At 43.2% G+C, this 14,605-nt stretch overlaps 1 protein-coding gene across 5 annotated transcripts in view; it reads right to left on the bottom strand.

The window, feature by feature from the left end:
- Nsd3 (nuclear receptor binding SET domain protein 3) overlaps positions 1 to 14,605 on the bottom strand; it is a 111,416-nt gene that overhangs the window by 49,460 nt on the left and 47,351 nt on the right. For all 5 annotated transcript variants that reach the window (XM_052162761.1, XM_052162760.1, XM_052162762.1 and 2 more), the window contains exons 5-7: positions 7,610 to 7,764; positions 3,705 to 4,220; positions 874 to 1,000 (exon numbers count right to left, since the gene is read on the bottom strand). In XM_052162761.1, the coding sequence (XP_052018721.1) occupies positions 874 to 1,000; positions 3,705 to 4,220; positions 7,610 to 7,764 (798 nt within the window). The remainder of the gene's footprint in view (positions 1 to 873; positions 1,001 to 3,704; positions 4,221 to 7,609; positions 7,765 to 14,605) is intronic.

The following is a 14,605-nucleotide window of genomic DNA, read 5'->3' as shown; positions in this document are numbered from 1 at the left end:
ACAGACAGGACTATACAGAGAAACCCTGTCTCAAAAAAACCAAAAAACCAAAAAACCCAAAGGAAAAAAAAAATTCTCCCAAAGGCACAGCCTTACTAAACACGGGTATTTTCCTTTCTCTGTTTTGTTGCTGCTGTTTCCTGTCATTTTTGTCTTGTACATCCCTGGCAAGTCTGGAGTGTGCTATGCAGGCAAGACAGGCACCAAACTCACAGAAGGGCCAGCCTCCGCTACCGAGCCCCTGCTTCAGGCTCTTTGAAGGATGAAGAGTCACTAACACTGCCCACATCAAAACAAACAACAATGTCATTTCTAAAAGAGGATAAAGGAGCAGATGGCGAGGCTGAGAATGTCTACTGCTGCTGGAGAGGAAGCTTTGGTCCTATGTTATAAGATAGAAAGAACTTCGCAGGTTTATAATCCATAGCTGTAGCGCCCCGCCCCCACGCTTTTTCTTTTGAGCTGGAATGTTGCTGGCCTCTTTTAACTGGGATTAAATGCATGCCACCGTGCTCAGCATAGAATTTACAGCTATACTCTTAATTACGGAACCATGCTTGTATTTAGGGAAAAGAATGATGAGCACAACTCTCTAGCTCTGATCATCATTTCCTTCTAAAAAGAGTTACTTTTAAGATCCAAATGCTGAAGATGCCGCTTCCATGTATGTCTGTGGACCTGTGCGCTGTGTGCACCCGGTGCCCCTGGGACTGGAGTTACGGAGTTAGCACACAGAGCAAGGACCCTCACTGTGAGAGACTTCTGCATGTGTGTCATTATGACCTGCCGTCATTTGCGGCCCTTCACCTGTGACAATGGAAGTTGCGTGGGAACCTCTGAGGATGGACCCAGGTGCCCCTCAGTCATACCCACCTGCAGAAGCAGATGTTGCCTCCGGAGACGACGCGCTCTGAGTTGGTTTTTCATTTCTCTGACTTGGTGGAGAGATTATAAGCCTGTCTTGCCCCCTGATACTTATTTCTGTTTTGTTACCAATTCCCTTTAAAATGAGGCAGAATAAAAAAACACAAGTGATTAGCAGGCACATGGTATCGTGAGCTTATAAAGATGGCTTAACATGATTGTAATCTGCTCAATCTTGTAATGTCAATTCTGATTAGTCATTATCAAAAAGATGTTATTAGGTCATCCGGATGTATTTTAATGAGATCCCTTGAAAGAAAAATAAAAGTTTGCCTAAAGTCCAGGTGATAAATATTCTTAACAAATAAACCTGCATTACCCTGTTTTCTGTCCAAAAAAAAAAAAAAGTAATTCCTAGTCTGAACAGTTTTTTTTAAATACCATTGTCATTTGATGAAGTTGCTTATTGCAAAGGTAGAAAGGTCACTGTGTCTTGAGATGAGAATACCTATAGATAAAAGTGTTATGCCATTTATATTACAAAATGGGATCAAGTGGGTAACACGGGACAGACAATAAATGCAATTAATTTATATCTTAATTTAGGTATTTTTTAATGTAATGAAATAAGAGTAATTTTAAGTGTTATTTATTTTTCAAAAGATCAATTTGTCCTTTAAGGTTTATTTATTTTCATTTTATATGTATGAGTGTTTGCCTGTACTAATGTGTACATATGTATGCCTGGTACCTGCAGAAACTAGAATGTGGCCTTGGATCCCCTAGAGCTGGAGTTGTAGATGGTTGTAAGTCACCATGTTGGTGCTGGGAACCAAGCCCAGATCTGTGCAACAGCAGCAAGTGTTCTTATGGGCTGAGTCATCTCTCTAGCCCCTAAAGATAAAAGTTTTATCTTGAATTTTCTTTAATAGCCTTTGGGTGTTGAGGATATTTTTTCATACAGAAGCAAATAAAACTAGCTCTAAGAATAAAGGCAAATTGCACTGAAACAATATGCAAATGCTGCTATCAAAAGAATCACATTGGGGCTCGAGATGGCTCAGTAGCTAAGAGCACCTGCAGATCATCTGCGGGCCTAAGTTTGGTCCTGATACCAGTGTTATGGGGCTCACAACTGCCTGGAGCCCCAGCCTTAAGGGACCCTTCACTCTCTTCTGGCAAGGAAAGGAAGTGGGAAAGAGGGTAGGGGGAATGAGAGGAAGAAAGGAAAGGAGAAAGCAAAGGGACAACATAGAGTGACATCAGCTAGAAACTGAAATCTAAGCTTTTCTGGGAAACTTGGCCCTGTGGAGATCAATTAAACCCACAGGCAGAAAGAGTGGATGCAGGACTCTTGATATTTCTAAAACCAACTCTAAAAATGAAGCATCACTATCTTAAAAGCATCACTATACTTAATCAATTATTTTAATGTCTATATATGTGTATGCTAATGGAGAAAAACAATATACACGTGCTTAATATACACGTGCATGTGATGGAATTAAATCAAAATCACAAACCCCAAATTATGAGGTGGGCTGGAAGGCATGTATATATTCCAATGTTATGAAGAATTCTGACACCTTCATGCCAAAAACTAACTGCCTGAAATGGAAGCCCAGGGTGGACTGACGGAGCCTTGGTGGCTGACCTATACCATTACTTACCCTTTCCAACAGAGTAATGGAATTTCCCTAAAACTCAACAAGATATCCCAAGCTAAGAGGAATCTAACAAAACTGTTGGCACAGCAGTGCTAACTAAATGGTGGCCTGTTTTCAAACAGCTTCACACTGGATGAGGAGAAGGCCTGAGCACGGTCTACGAAGAGCTGTTAGGGAGGAGCCTGGCCAGAAGGCATGACTGGCCACATTTTTATCTTCTGAGGCAGGGTCTTGCTCCGTAGCTCAGGCTGGCCTAATTCCTTGTGCCTCTGCCTTCTGCTTTCTGCGTGCTGGGATGACAGGCATGCACCACCAAAGCCAGTGAGATGAGCACATCGTTTAATATCCTCACCATGTGCAGACGTAAAGATATGCAAGAAACCCTCATTAAACCTGCGCGGTCCAACACAGTGGCCACACGGGGCTGACCTGAAATGTGGCCAGTCTCCACTAAGGTGTAAAGCATGAGCTCAGTCAGTACCAAGCTTGCTATGACGCTGGGCTGCATCCCGGGCACCAGGTGTAGCTGCTTGCCAATAGTGCCAGCACTTGGGAGGTACAGGCAGGAGAATCAGAAGCTCGGGGCCAAACTCAACTACATAGTTGAAGGCTAGCCTAGGCTACACAGTGCCCTAAAGTGGTTGATATACACTGAATTAGAAAGAGTTAAGATGACAGAAAAAAGTAGGAAACAGCTCACCAATCACTTTGTACTGACTACATATTGAGATATTGCCTAGGTACATTGAGATAAATGAACTGTGTAGATAAAATTAAAACAAAGCAAAACAAAAAAATACTGCTGGTGCAACCAAACAGATCAGCAGGCACAATTATTCCAGTTTTTATAGCAAAAGTTAATTCAGATAAAAGAAAATTTTTAATAAAAATCATACTTTACAACAAAGAAAAACTAACTCTACAAATTAGAACCAGGCAAAGGGCCCAGTTTTCTTCCATAACTTTCAGGAGCTAAGCTCAATTTTGGCTGTATTGCTCAAGATTAATCTACCACAGATGGGAATGTTCTAAGAGGGAAACAAGAAGAACATAGCTTTTGCCCAGAGTAAACAAGAATGTATGCTTCAAATGCAGTGACCCAAGGGGGGTGTAAATCACATTCTTAAGTGGTTTTTAGTAGCATTCCCCAAACCCCTATAGAACAAGAGGTACCTTCGTTGAATAAACAAACTGATCAATAAACTTCCCATCTCCTGTTGCATTCTGGAGAGCAAACACTTGTTCAATTTTCACAACTGGAGACATATTACACTTCTGCAGATCTAGGCTCCCTTTGTGCATTGTGATGGAAGCTGGTAAGGACTTCCTTGCGGCTGCTGTTTTCCAGGCTATTTTAACAGGAGGTGGCTCATCCTCTTCCAAGCTAGTTTGCCGCCTCTGGCTCTGTCTTCGAAGGTCAGTACTTGATTGTGAGGAGGCCACCTCCCCAGCATTGGTCTGTTCTGGCTGACTATTCAGCACAGATCTTGGTCTTCGGGGTTTCTTGACTTCCGTCTTAGAGGTAACAGTCTTCTTTGCTTGGGATGAAGCCTCTTCTGGCTGCTTATCGATATAGATGAATGTGTACTGTTCTACTCTTTCCTCCCGAGTCATTTTCAAGGCTTTCTCTGCATGAGCAATGCCAATGTCCCACTGGGCACGTTCTCTCTGCGGCCGGGGTTTCCGAATCTTTATGAAAAAGATAAGTCTTTATGTGAGGTGTTAAGTCCAATAGGCACATTAAAATCAGCGTGCATTTTCCAACCACTCTGCAATGTTTTTCAAAGACACATAAATATTTTTAGATTCTTCAGACAAATAAATACAATGTGCTGATCCCATGCCATTAATAAACTAGTATTACTCTATTAAATGGCATGAAGGTCTGTTCTTTTATTTATATTTCTTTTGTTGACTACTCTGCTGAATAACACCCCAAAGAGGAGTTCTACATCATATCTGTTGAACAGTAATAATGAAAGAGAAGACTACAGAAATGACTTGTTTTCAGGGGCCAATAAACACTAACGTTAAACATACTCCTGCAAAGTTGCTACTTTCCTCCTTGTGTAGACAAGCAGCCTGGTACTGTGGAGATCTCAGCAAAGCTTGCTGCCAACATTTGGAACGTGTGGTTAGTCGATGCCAATATGCCAACAAGGACAGAGTGAAGAGAAAGGAGAAAATCCAAGGGAACAACAAAACAAAGGAAAGCCAGTGTGTGTGTGGTGGGGAGTTAGGGAGTGTTGTATGTGTGTGTCTGTGTATGTGTGGGGGGAAGGGAGTGTTGTATGTGTGTGTGGGGGGAGAAGGGAGTGTTATATGTGTGTGTCTGTAGGGGAGAAGGGAGTGTTGTATATGTTTGTCTGTGTGTGGGGGGAGTGTTTTGTATGTGTGTGTCTGTGTATGTGGGTAGTGATGTATGTGTGTGTCTGTGGGGTGTGGGGGAGTGTTGTATGTGTATGTCTGTGGGGGGGGGAGTGTTGTATGTGTGTGTCTGTGTGTGGGAGGTGAGGGAGTGTTGTATGTGTGTCTCTGTTTATGTGTGTGGAGGGGAGGGTGATAAAACCCTGGATGCCTTTCCACAGAGGCTGAGCATTAGTCTGCACTGTCAGGAGGGTAAGAAAGCTCTGAATAAAAGTGAAAGAAGCTAAATAAAAGGGACAAGCAAAGTAATGAAGTAGTGATTAGACGGGCTAGGGACATGCCCAGCACAGACAGGCACTGGCCTCTAAGCAGATGGGACAGGGACATGCCCAGCACAGACAGGCACTGGCCTCTAAGCAGACGGGACAGGGACATGCCCAGCACAGACAGGCACTGGCCTCTAAGCAGACGGGACAGGGACATGCCCAGCACAGACAGGCACTGGCCTCTAAGCAGATGGGACAGGGACATGCCCAGCACAGACAGACACTGGCCTCTAAGCCTCACTTACACTTAAGGTCACCATCCCTGGGACCCACGTGGCAGGAGACAAACAACTCCTCCAAATTGTCCTCTGACCTCCACATACACATTATGGCAGGTGAGCCATACATGTACAGACAAAATAAATATAATAACAGTGCTGGGCAGAATGGCACACACAGAGAAGGGCAGATCTGTAGGGGTTCAAGGCCAGCCTGGTCTACAAAGAAAGCTCCAGGCCAGGCAAGGTTACACAGTGAGACCCTATCTCAGAAAACAACAAAAAGTGATAATAAAATTTATTTTTCAAGAGGCAGACTATGAGACAGCATAGTCTAAATGTTGATGACTAAGTCTTTAAAATAAAGTCTGATCAAATTAATGAAAATCCTGTGTCTCCACACAGATGGAGAGATGGCACAGCACTGAAACCGTGTGTTGAAGGCAGGCATAGTGGCAAACGCCTTTAGTCCCAGCACTTAGGAGGTAGAGGCAGGCAGGTTTCTGTGCATTTGAGGCCAGCCTGGTAGTTTTAGGATATAGTGAGTTTCAGGACAGCCATGGATACAAAGGGAAACCTGAACCACGCCCCCACATCCTGTCCCCGCCCCCCAAGTATGTACCTCTCTTCCAGAAGACCAGAGTTTGAGTCTCAGTATCCAGAACAGGCAGCTCATAGCTGCCTATCACTCCAGCTCCAAAGAATCTGATGCTTCTGGACTCTGGTTTTTGTTTTTATTAAAATAAATAAATAAATATGATGATGATAATTACTATTCTTTTTTTTATCTTGTGTTAAAGCTTAGTTGGTGTTTATTGGTGGTGGTTAAAACTCATTATACAGACCAGGCTGGACTTGAACTCACCCAGACTTACCTGCTCATGCCTCCTATATGCTGGGATCAAAGCACATGACACTCTAGTCAATATGTAGCAATTATAAAAAATTAGAAATTTCTAAATTATATGAGACTTACTTACATTAATTGCATTGCATGATATACTCAAAAAAATTTCCTTTATGAAACCTAGAACTGAGTATGTATAATGAATATGCCAATAACAAAAATAAATAAAATATAACCAAACTAAAACAATAAATTAAAAAAAATCTACCATATATATATATATATGTGTGTGTGTGTGTGTGTGTGTGTGTGTGTGTGTGTGTATGGATAGAAACATTTCCTGGTTCTATAACTCATATGCTTTGAAATGAACCAGTGATTTAAGCCTTCTGTACCTTAGTTTCTTGATCTGTTGAAAAGAAAAATACCTTATTTAAATAATTATAAAGATTAAATAAGTATATCAATATTTTAAACAATACTTATTTCACAGAAGGCACTAGATGAACTTTTTTCCATGTTTGGTTTTGGTTTTTGAGCTAGTCCTCACTGTACAGTCTAGGTTGACTTTAAACTTTGGGCCCTCCTATGTCAGCCTCCCGAATGTTGGCATTACAGATACCACACATCTGGCTCTTATCAAGTGTTTTTAAATCTTTGATAAAAAATAAGTTTATTAATAGAATAAAGAATAGTTACAGGAAGCTATTAATAAAGAAAAAATATTTACAATCCTTAGCAAAACAAGTGTTCTGGATTTGTGCACATCAATTCACAAGAGATTATAAAACTGGTCTTTGTATTTTGAGAGAGGAGCCCGTGTACCCAGGCTAGCCCTAAACTCTACGTAGCAGAAATTGAAGCTCTGATCCTCCTGCGTCTACTGGATGTGCAGCCATGTGCAGTTGATGTGAAGTGACAACCTAATGCAGGGCTGTATGCATGCACGCAAGCACTTAACCACATGAGCTACAGCCTTACTTCCCACAGTCTTGTCAGTACTATAACGCTACATGACATATACAACTATTTATTTATTAAGTCTTTTGAGACAGGGCTTCACTATGTAGCTCTGAATGGCCTGGAACTTCCTGTATACACCAGGCTGGCCTCAAATTTTAAAGTGATACTTGTGTTTCACTAATGTGCACTTGGATTATGGGCACATACCACTAGGACCAGCTATAACATGTGTCAGTGGACAGTGGGGTATAGTTTAGCAGCAGACTGCTTGCCTGCCATGGGAAAAGCCCTGGGTTCCATCTCCACGGTAACAAACAAAGCCAAGCATCAGGACAAGTCGGCGGCGGCGGCAGTTACCTTCTGCTTTTCAGAGTGATTGCTGGCTTGTTTGGCTGCCTCGGCTAGTAACTCTTCATACTGCTCGTGACCTTTGTACTCCCGTACCCGCTTCTCATGAACCCATGCCCTTTCTGGCTGGTTGCTAAAAAACTGGACATGATATTCCCGGGCACCTGTTAAGTAAAAACTTATATTAATTATGTTAGGACATAAAAATCCACATATACTTTGCCAAAGAGACCTTGAAATACAGGGTTGGTTTTTTTTTTCAGCATTTTCCTTTAAAACTTGGACATTTTAAACTGCCCAAAGATATATGACAACACTCACCTACTTATAACTATAAGGCTATAAAATCATTCCAGATGATTAAAATCAGGGCAGCAAGCTTTAAGAGAGAAATATGAAGCCCTGCTAATTGTCTCATTTATTACTTTGATTGTGGAACTTACTTTAATTTATCTCCAATATTTTTACAAACTGGAATACAAACACACAACATTTCCCACCAAAACTGAACATGTTTCTTTGGACTTTTAAGAGCCAAATACTGATCAGATCACGTTTTTAGCTATATAAACATGAGATTGTTTTAGGGGTCCTATAGTAATGTCCTAATAATACCACGGTGATTTCTCTTTACATTTAAGGCAGAAAAGCAGTAGCAGATAAACCTCCTGGCGTCTCAACACAAGCACTGCACAGAACTACATCCAGCCATGGGGCACTTCACTGCCACACACTGGCACCATTTCAAAAGGAGAGTTTTATGCAATGGCCTTGACAAATGCGCAAAAAATTACTAATTTTCCTAAATTTCCTACTTGACTCTGTCTCTTTAATATGCAGCGCAATGAGAAAGCAAATGAAATGCATGAGACACTTCTGCAGACTGACAGGGAAGGCTGCCTTGGGGAAGCACGTGCTCATCTGGAGCACGGTGGAACATCAATCACTAGGCAATGTCCCTTTCTGCAGTTATTCAGATGTGAGAAGGTGTAGGTATCTCTCAAGAACCAACTTCTACTTCAAGGAAAACAACATTATTTGCTATCAATGATACAGTTTAATCTTTCAAGTAATACTGCAATTCTGGAAAACCTGTCTTTGCCTCTTTTAGACTTCCAACTCATCAATAATCACAAAGATTCCGAGAAGAGGTGATTTAAATAAAAGAGCACCTAGCCAGCGTGGTGGCACATGCTTTCAGTCTGGGCACCAGGAAAGTGGATGTAAGCGGATCTCTTTTACTTTCAGGTCAGCCTGGACTATGTAGAGAGTTCTAAGACAGCCAAGGCTACATACAAAGACTCTCAGAAGATGAGGGCTGGGGGGAGAATATATATATAACTACAAAGGAATTTGTCAACATATGAAAGATCTTACTAAGACAATAATTTTTAAATGACCAGTGCATGCACACAAAATCATGGGTGGTAAAATGAGTGAAGGTCCCCTCAGAGGTCAGAGGACACAGAGCCTCCTAGAGCTGGAGTTAGACAATAGTGAGCTGCCTTGTGTGAGTGATGGCAACTCAGAGTCTTCTAAAGAATAGCGAGTACTCTTAACTGCTGAGCCATACCTCTAGTACCCATTAACATTTAAGAAAATAGTTTTCCAAAAAAACCAAAAAAACAAAAAAGCAAAATTAATGATTATATGAAATAATTCATATTTAGTCATTATAAGTGACTAAAAGTTCATTTTTAAATTGAATAGTATTAGATATAACCTACAAAACCTATTAAAGCTCTTCGTCTGGCCAGGTGGTGGTTGCTTGCCTTTAATCCCAGCACTTGGGAGGCAGAGGCAGGCGGATTGCTAAGTTCGAGGCCAGCCTGGTCTATAGAGTGAGTTCCAGGACAGCCAGGGCTACACAGAGAAACCCTGTCTTGAAACACACACACACACACACACACACACACACACACACACACACACACACACACACACACATACATACAGACACACAAGCTCTTCGTCTGAAATGGCAGGGTCTAGTTATTTAGCCAAGGCTGACTTCAAATGTAATGTCCCACCTTATCTTATTGAGTACTTCTGAAACCATGGTCAACAGAACATGCTGGAACAGATCTATTACAGATCAAGCAGAGGGAGACTGGATGGCTCGCTCAGAGACCAGGTGCTCTTGCTGCCCTCTCCGAGCAGACTCCTGGCAGCCAGGGAGGGAGTCACCTGGGACCCCAGCTCCAGGGCGTCTGATGCTCTCTGTTGGTACTCACATGTATACACACACATATATACAGCAAAAGTGAAAAATAAATCTTTCAAAAATAAGCCCCATGATTTCAAAAAAAGGATGTAAAATATGTATAACAGCTTGACACTGTTAGGACATCTGGACAGACAGTGAGCTTGTACTTCACATTTAGAAAAGGCCTTTCACTTTTTTAAAACAAAAGTTAGGCCTTTATCAAAGATAAGTTAAAAAATAAATATCTCTCAGAAAAAGTATCAGATCAATAGAAATGTGGGGACTGAGCTGGAGAGCCGGCTCAGTGGTTAAGAGCAGTGGCTGCTCTTCAAAAGGCCCAGGTGTGATTCCCAGCCCCAGCGAAAACCACCTGTTGTCGGACGTGAGCTGCCCCCTGCCCCTTGCCCAACCTGGTAGCTTAAACCTACGTGGGACAGAAGGAGTTCGGTCACAGCCCCTCCCCCTGTCACACACACCCCTTGCAGGAGAGGTGTGTGGCCATCAGGCACATAGGAGCAGCACCAGGCCTTCCCACTTGTAAATAAGGTTTCCTAAGCTCTCAGTCCCAGCCAACGAGAATTGTCTGCTGTCAAACCCTGAATCACACCCAAAACTGTACATAAATCCTATCCAGGGAATTAAAGGTGTACGAGAACTACTCCATCATCTGAGACTTTCTGTCATAACCTGAGGGAAGAGGTCTGCTCTCCCGAAGCACCACCAGCAGCTCTGCTGCAATCCTCCCTGGCTAGGTGACCTTTCATTGGCCTACCAGACTCAGCACAGGGTAACCAAGACAGTAGCAAGACTGAGGTAGAGCCACCTAGGGGGTGGGGATGGGTGGGCAGCAGTGGTGAAAGTGACTTCTCCACCAGCTAACCCCGTCCCCCTCTGCCAGAGCTCTCGCCCTAGGCAGGCCTGTAGGCCCACAACCTGTAACTCCAGTTCCAGGGTATCCGATGCTTTCTTCTGGCCGTGTGGGCTTTGCACACATATAAACAAATATACATGCAGGCAAAACACTCATACACATAAATAAAATTTAAATTATTATGAAGGGCCTAGAGAAATGGTTCAGTGGTTAAGAGCACTTGTTGCTCTAGCAGAGGACCAGGTCTCCATTCTCAACATCTAAATGATGGCTGGAGGCTATCTAACCTCCAGTTCCAGGGGAGCCAATGCTCTCTGATCTCTGCAGGAACCAGTCATACATGTGGTACACATACAAGCAGGCAAAACACGACTACACACAAAATCTCAAAAAAGTTTTTAATAAAAAACTATTATAAAAAAGAAGTAAGTGTGTGTGTGTGTGTGTGTGTGTAAAGGTTATATATAAGTACACCTGTAATCCTAGCTCTGGAGGCAGAAAGGTTAAGAATTTGAGGCCAGCTTTGGAAGTTTAGTTTCAGTCTCAAATTAAAAACTAAGGGGCTAGAGAATGACTTGTGGTTAAGAGCATTCGCTGTGCTTGCAGAGAACCCAACACACCAGCTTACAATTTCCAGGGGATCTTACAACCTTTTCTGGACTTCTCAGGCACCAGGCACACACATGGTACATACATATTCATGTATGCAGGCATGTACTCATAACACATATTCATTAACATAAGTGAATCATTTAAAAATAAACAATTTTTAAAAGCCTAGGGGTGTAGCTCCGTTTTAGAGCACTTACCGGGGCCCTAGGTTCAACCCCCAGTTATTCTCTCACATTCTTATAAAAAGCAAAAGTAAAAATGATATAGAATAAATCCTGAAGACATGAAAACTAAAGAAGCAAACGTATGTGTCTCTGAACAGTTGGCTCAATTTTCTAAGCTTTCTATCAAAAGCTGTATTTGTAGAAGAAATGTTTTTATATTCTAGAAATAGTGCAGGGGCTAGAGATGGCTCAAGGCAGAGAGCATCTAGGGCTCCTCCAGAAGACATTGAGTCTGACCCAGCGCCCTTGGCAGGCAGCTCCTGACTACTCTAACTAGCTCCAGAGGGATTCTCAGATGCACATGACCATACCCAGAATTAAGAACAAAACAAAACAAAACAAAACAAAAAACATTTTTAAAGTTTTTTTCAAACCCTTTTGTAGGTGGGGGTGCCCGTGGGCTGACTACCATGAAGGCCTCATGCATCCTTCAGGAGTGCAGGGTGGTGGGGCGCTGCTTGCCCATCCCGAAGCACCACATGCCACCACTGTACTGAATGTGCATCTTTGTACCCAGTCATGTAGTGACCAAGTCCCGCTTCTGGTACTTTGTGTCGCAGCTAAGAAGATGAAGAGGTCACAGGGTGGACAGTGCTCTGTGGGCAGGTATTTGAGAAGTCACCGCAGCATATAAAGAACTTTGGCATCTGGCTGTGCTCCTCCTGCCGTGGCACAGACGTGTACAGAGAGCACTGGGACCGGACCACCGCTGGGACCTTCACACAGAGCTACGGAGACAGGAGACACCGAGTCTGTGCTCGCTCCATCCAGAGATAAAGTGGAAGAGACTGCAGTGCCGCTGGCTGGATGCCAAGGAGTTCCACCACTCCACGATCCAGTTTCCACTGCCCCAGTGTGTGCTGTGTGGCACCAGCACAAGCCATGCCTCACTACCAAGATGCCCAAAACCTTCTTTTACGCCCAGAGACCACTGAGTAAGAATCTAGAGTCAAGGAGAGTCCTTAAAGTGCGGGCTATAAAGAAGGCAAAGCACTTCAGAGCAAACACACTGCTCCTGCAGAGGCCCGGGCTCTGTTTTCAGCACCCACATGGAGGCTTACAACCAGCTCTACTCCTGCACCCCAGGCACCAGGCACACAGATGGATGTGCATACACTCCTGCAGGCAAAATACCCACACTTATAAATAGTCTTTAAGTAAAATGATGCAAAGGTGAAACTATGTACTTTTGAAAACTTTAAAAATATTGTTGTCAGAAGTAAACGAGGGATGGAGTGCTAAAGTGCTGGCAGGCAGTGCACTTTAACCCCATGCCCAGGAAGCAGGGCAGGCAGATCTCTGTGAATTCCGGGCCAGCCTGGTCTACAGAACAAATTCCAGGCCAGTCAACGCTGCACAATGAGACCCTGTCAGAAAAAAGAGAAGGAGGGGGGAGAGAAGCAAGCATGAGGCATGAGGCTGAGAGAGGGAGATGGCTCAGCAGATAAGCACACTTGGTGTACAGGCATGAGGACGTGAGTCATATCCTCAGCAGCAGGGGGAGAGCCCAGGCATGACCTCATGCGCCTGTAACCCAGCGCAGCAAAATGGAGACGGAACGACTGCTGGTTTTTCTGGCTATCAGATAAGCTGCAGATTCAGTAAGAAATCCTGATGCAAAGGCAATAAGGTAGACAGTGATATACAATACGACACTCGACAATGACGACGACCAAGTGGGCTTATGTTCACCTAAGTTAGGCATGGTGAAATAAACTTGTAGTCCCTGAGCTCAGAATCATGAAGCAGAAGGCTCTTGATCTTGAAGGATCTTGGGAATGGCCCAGACTATGCAGAATGAGACCATGTGCAAAATAAAATAAAACAGAACACAGGATAGCTCAAAAAGGGCTTAGTTTATATATTAAGCCTGAATAAAATATCTTATTTACTAATATGCTTTCATTTTTAAATGAAGTATGAAAGTCAGTAAGATTAGTGTCTTTGAGATAAGGAAGCATGAAAGAATTATGGCGGCTACTTAGAAGACTGAGGTGAGACTATTGCAAATTCAAAGCCAGCCTGAGCTCTCAAGTCCAAGCTGCAGTCCATCACAGCAGGGGTGTCAGATCAGCACAACTGCTTGCATCACAGCCACAATCAGAAGCAGAAAGCATGGAATTCATCATGCCAGTGCTCAGTCCACAGAACCCATTTTTGTTTTAGTTTTGTTTTTTGTTTGTTTATTTGCTTATTTACTTAATTTATTTTTTGAGACAGGGCCTTGCTATGAGACAGCTCTGGCAGGCCTGGAAGTTACTAGAGATATCTGCTTGCATCTGCTTCCATAGTGTTGGGATTAAAAGCATGTACTCACCATGCCCTGCTTTGACAAAAGAAACAAACAAAAAGCAAAGCTATTCATGCATTGGGTAGTGGGCAGCACAGAGGTCAGAGGACATCTTTACCGGAGAGTTGGTTCTCTCATTCCATCATATGGGTTCCAGAGCTCTAACTCAGGTCAGCAGGCTTGCTAGTACCACCCACTGAGCCACACCACTGGCTACCCGTCTCCATTCTTTCATGCGGCGTGGACAGGCACTACAGGCATCTCTTCCCACATCTACTAAATAACTGAGTACTCTCAGAGTACTCCCAGGTACTCTCAGAGCTCCATCTCCCAGGTGACCAAAAAAATGTTTTTCCTTTAATAAATTCAAAGGTCTGTGGATGAAGGGGCTGGAGAGACACCTCAGTAGTCAAGTGTATGCGAGGCTCTCACGGAGGACCCAGTGTGGGTCTCCTCACATCAGGCGGCTCTCAACTGCCTGTACTGCAGCTCCACGGGCTCTAAGATACCTACCCTCTGGCCCCTGTGGGTACAGAGCCCACATATCCCAACACATAATTAAAAATTAAAAGAAAAATCTTTGAAAAACAAAAACAGGTGGTTATTAAAACATGGTGGTAGAATGTTCACCTACTGTGTGCAAAGCCCCCATTTCAACCCCTAGTTTTGAGGAACGCAGTTATTGAGGGTTGGAGAGATGGCTCGTTACTACTCTTCAAGAGGACACACGCTTGATTCCCAGCACCCATGTCAAGCAGCTCAACGTCACTTATAATTCCAACTTCTGAGTATCTAACGCCTT

Source organism: Apodemus sylvaticus, chromosome 18 (genome assembly GCF_947179515.1).
Source record: "Apodemus sylvaticus chromosome 18, mApoSyl1.1, whole genome shotgun sequence".
NCBI lineage: Eukaryota > Metazoa > Chordata > Mammalia > Rodentia > Muridae > Apodemus > Apodemus sylvaticus.
Note: the sequence above shows the minus strand (reverse complement) of the source record. Positions and strands in the feature narration are given on the sequence as shown.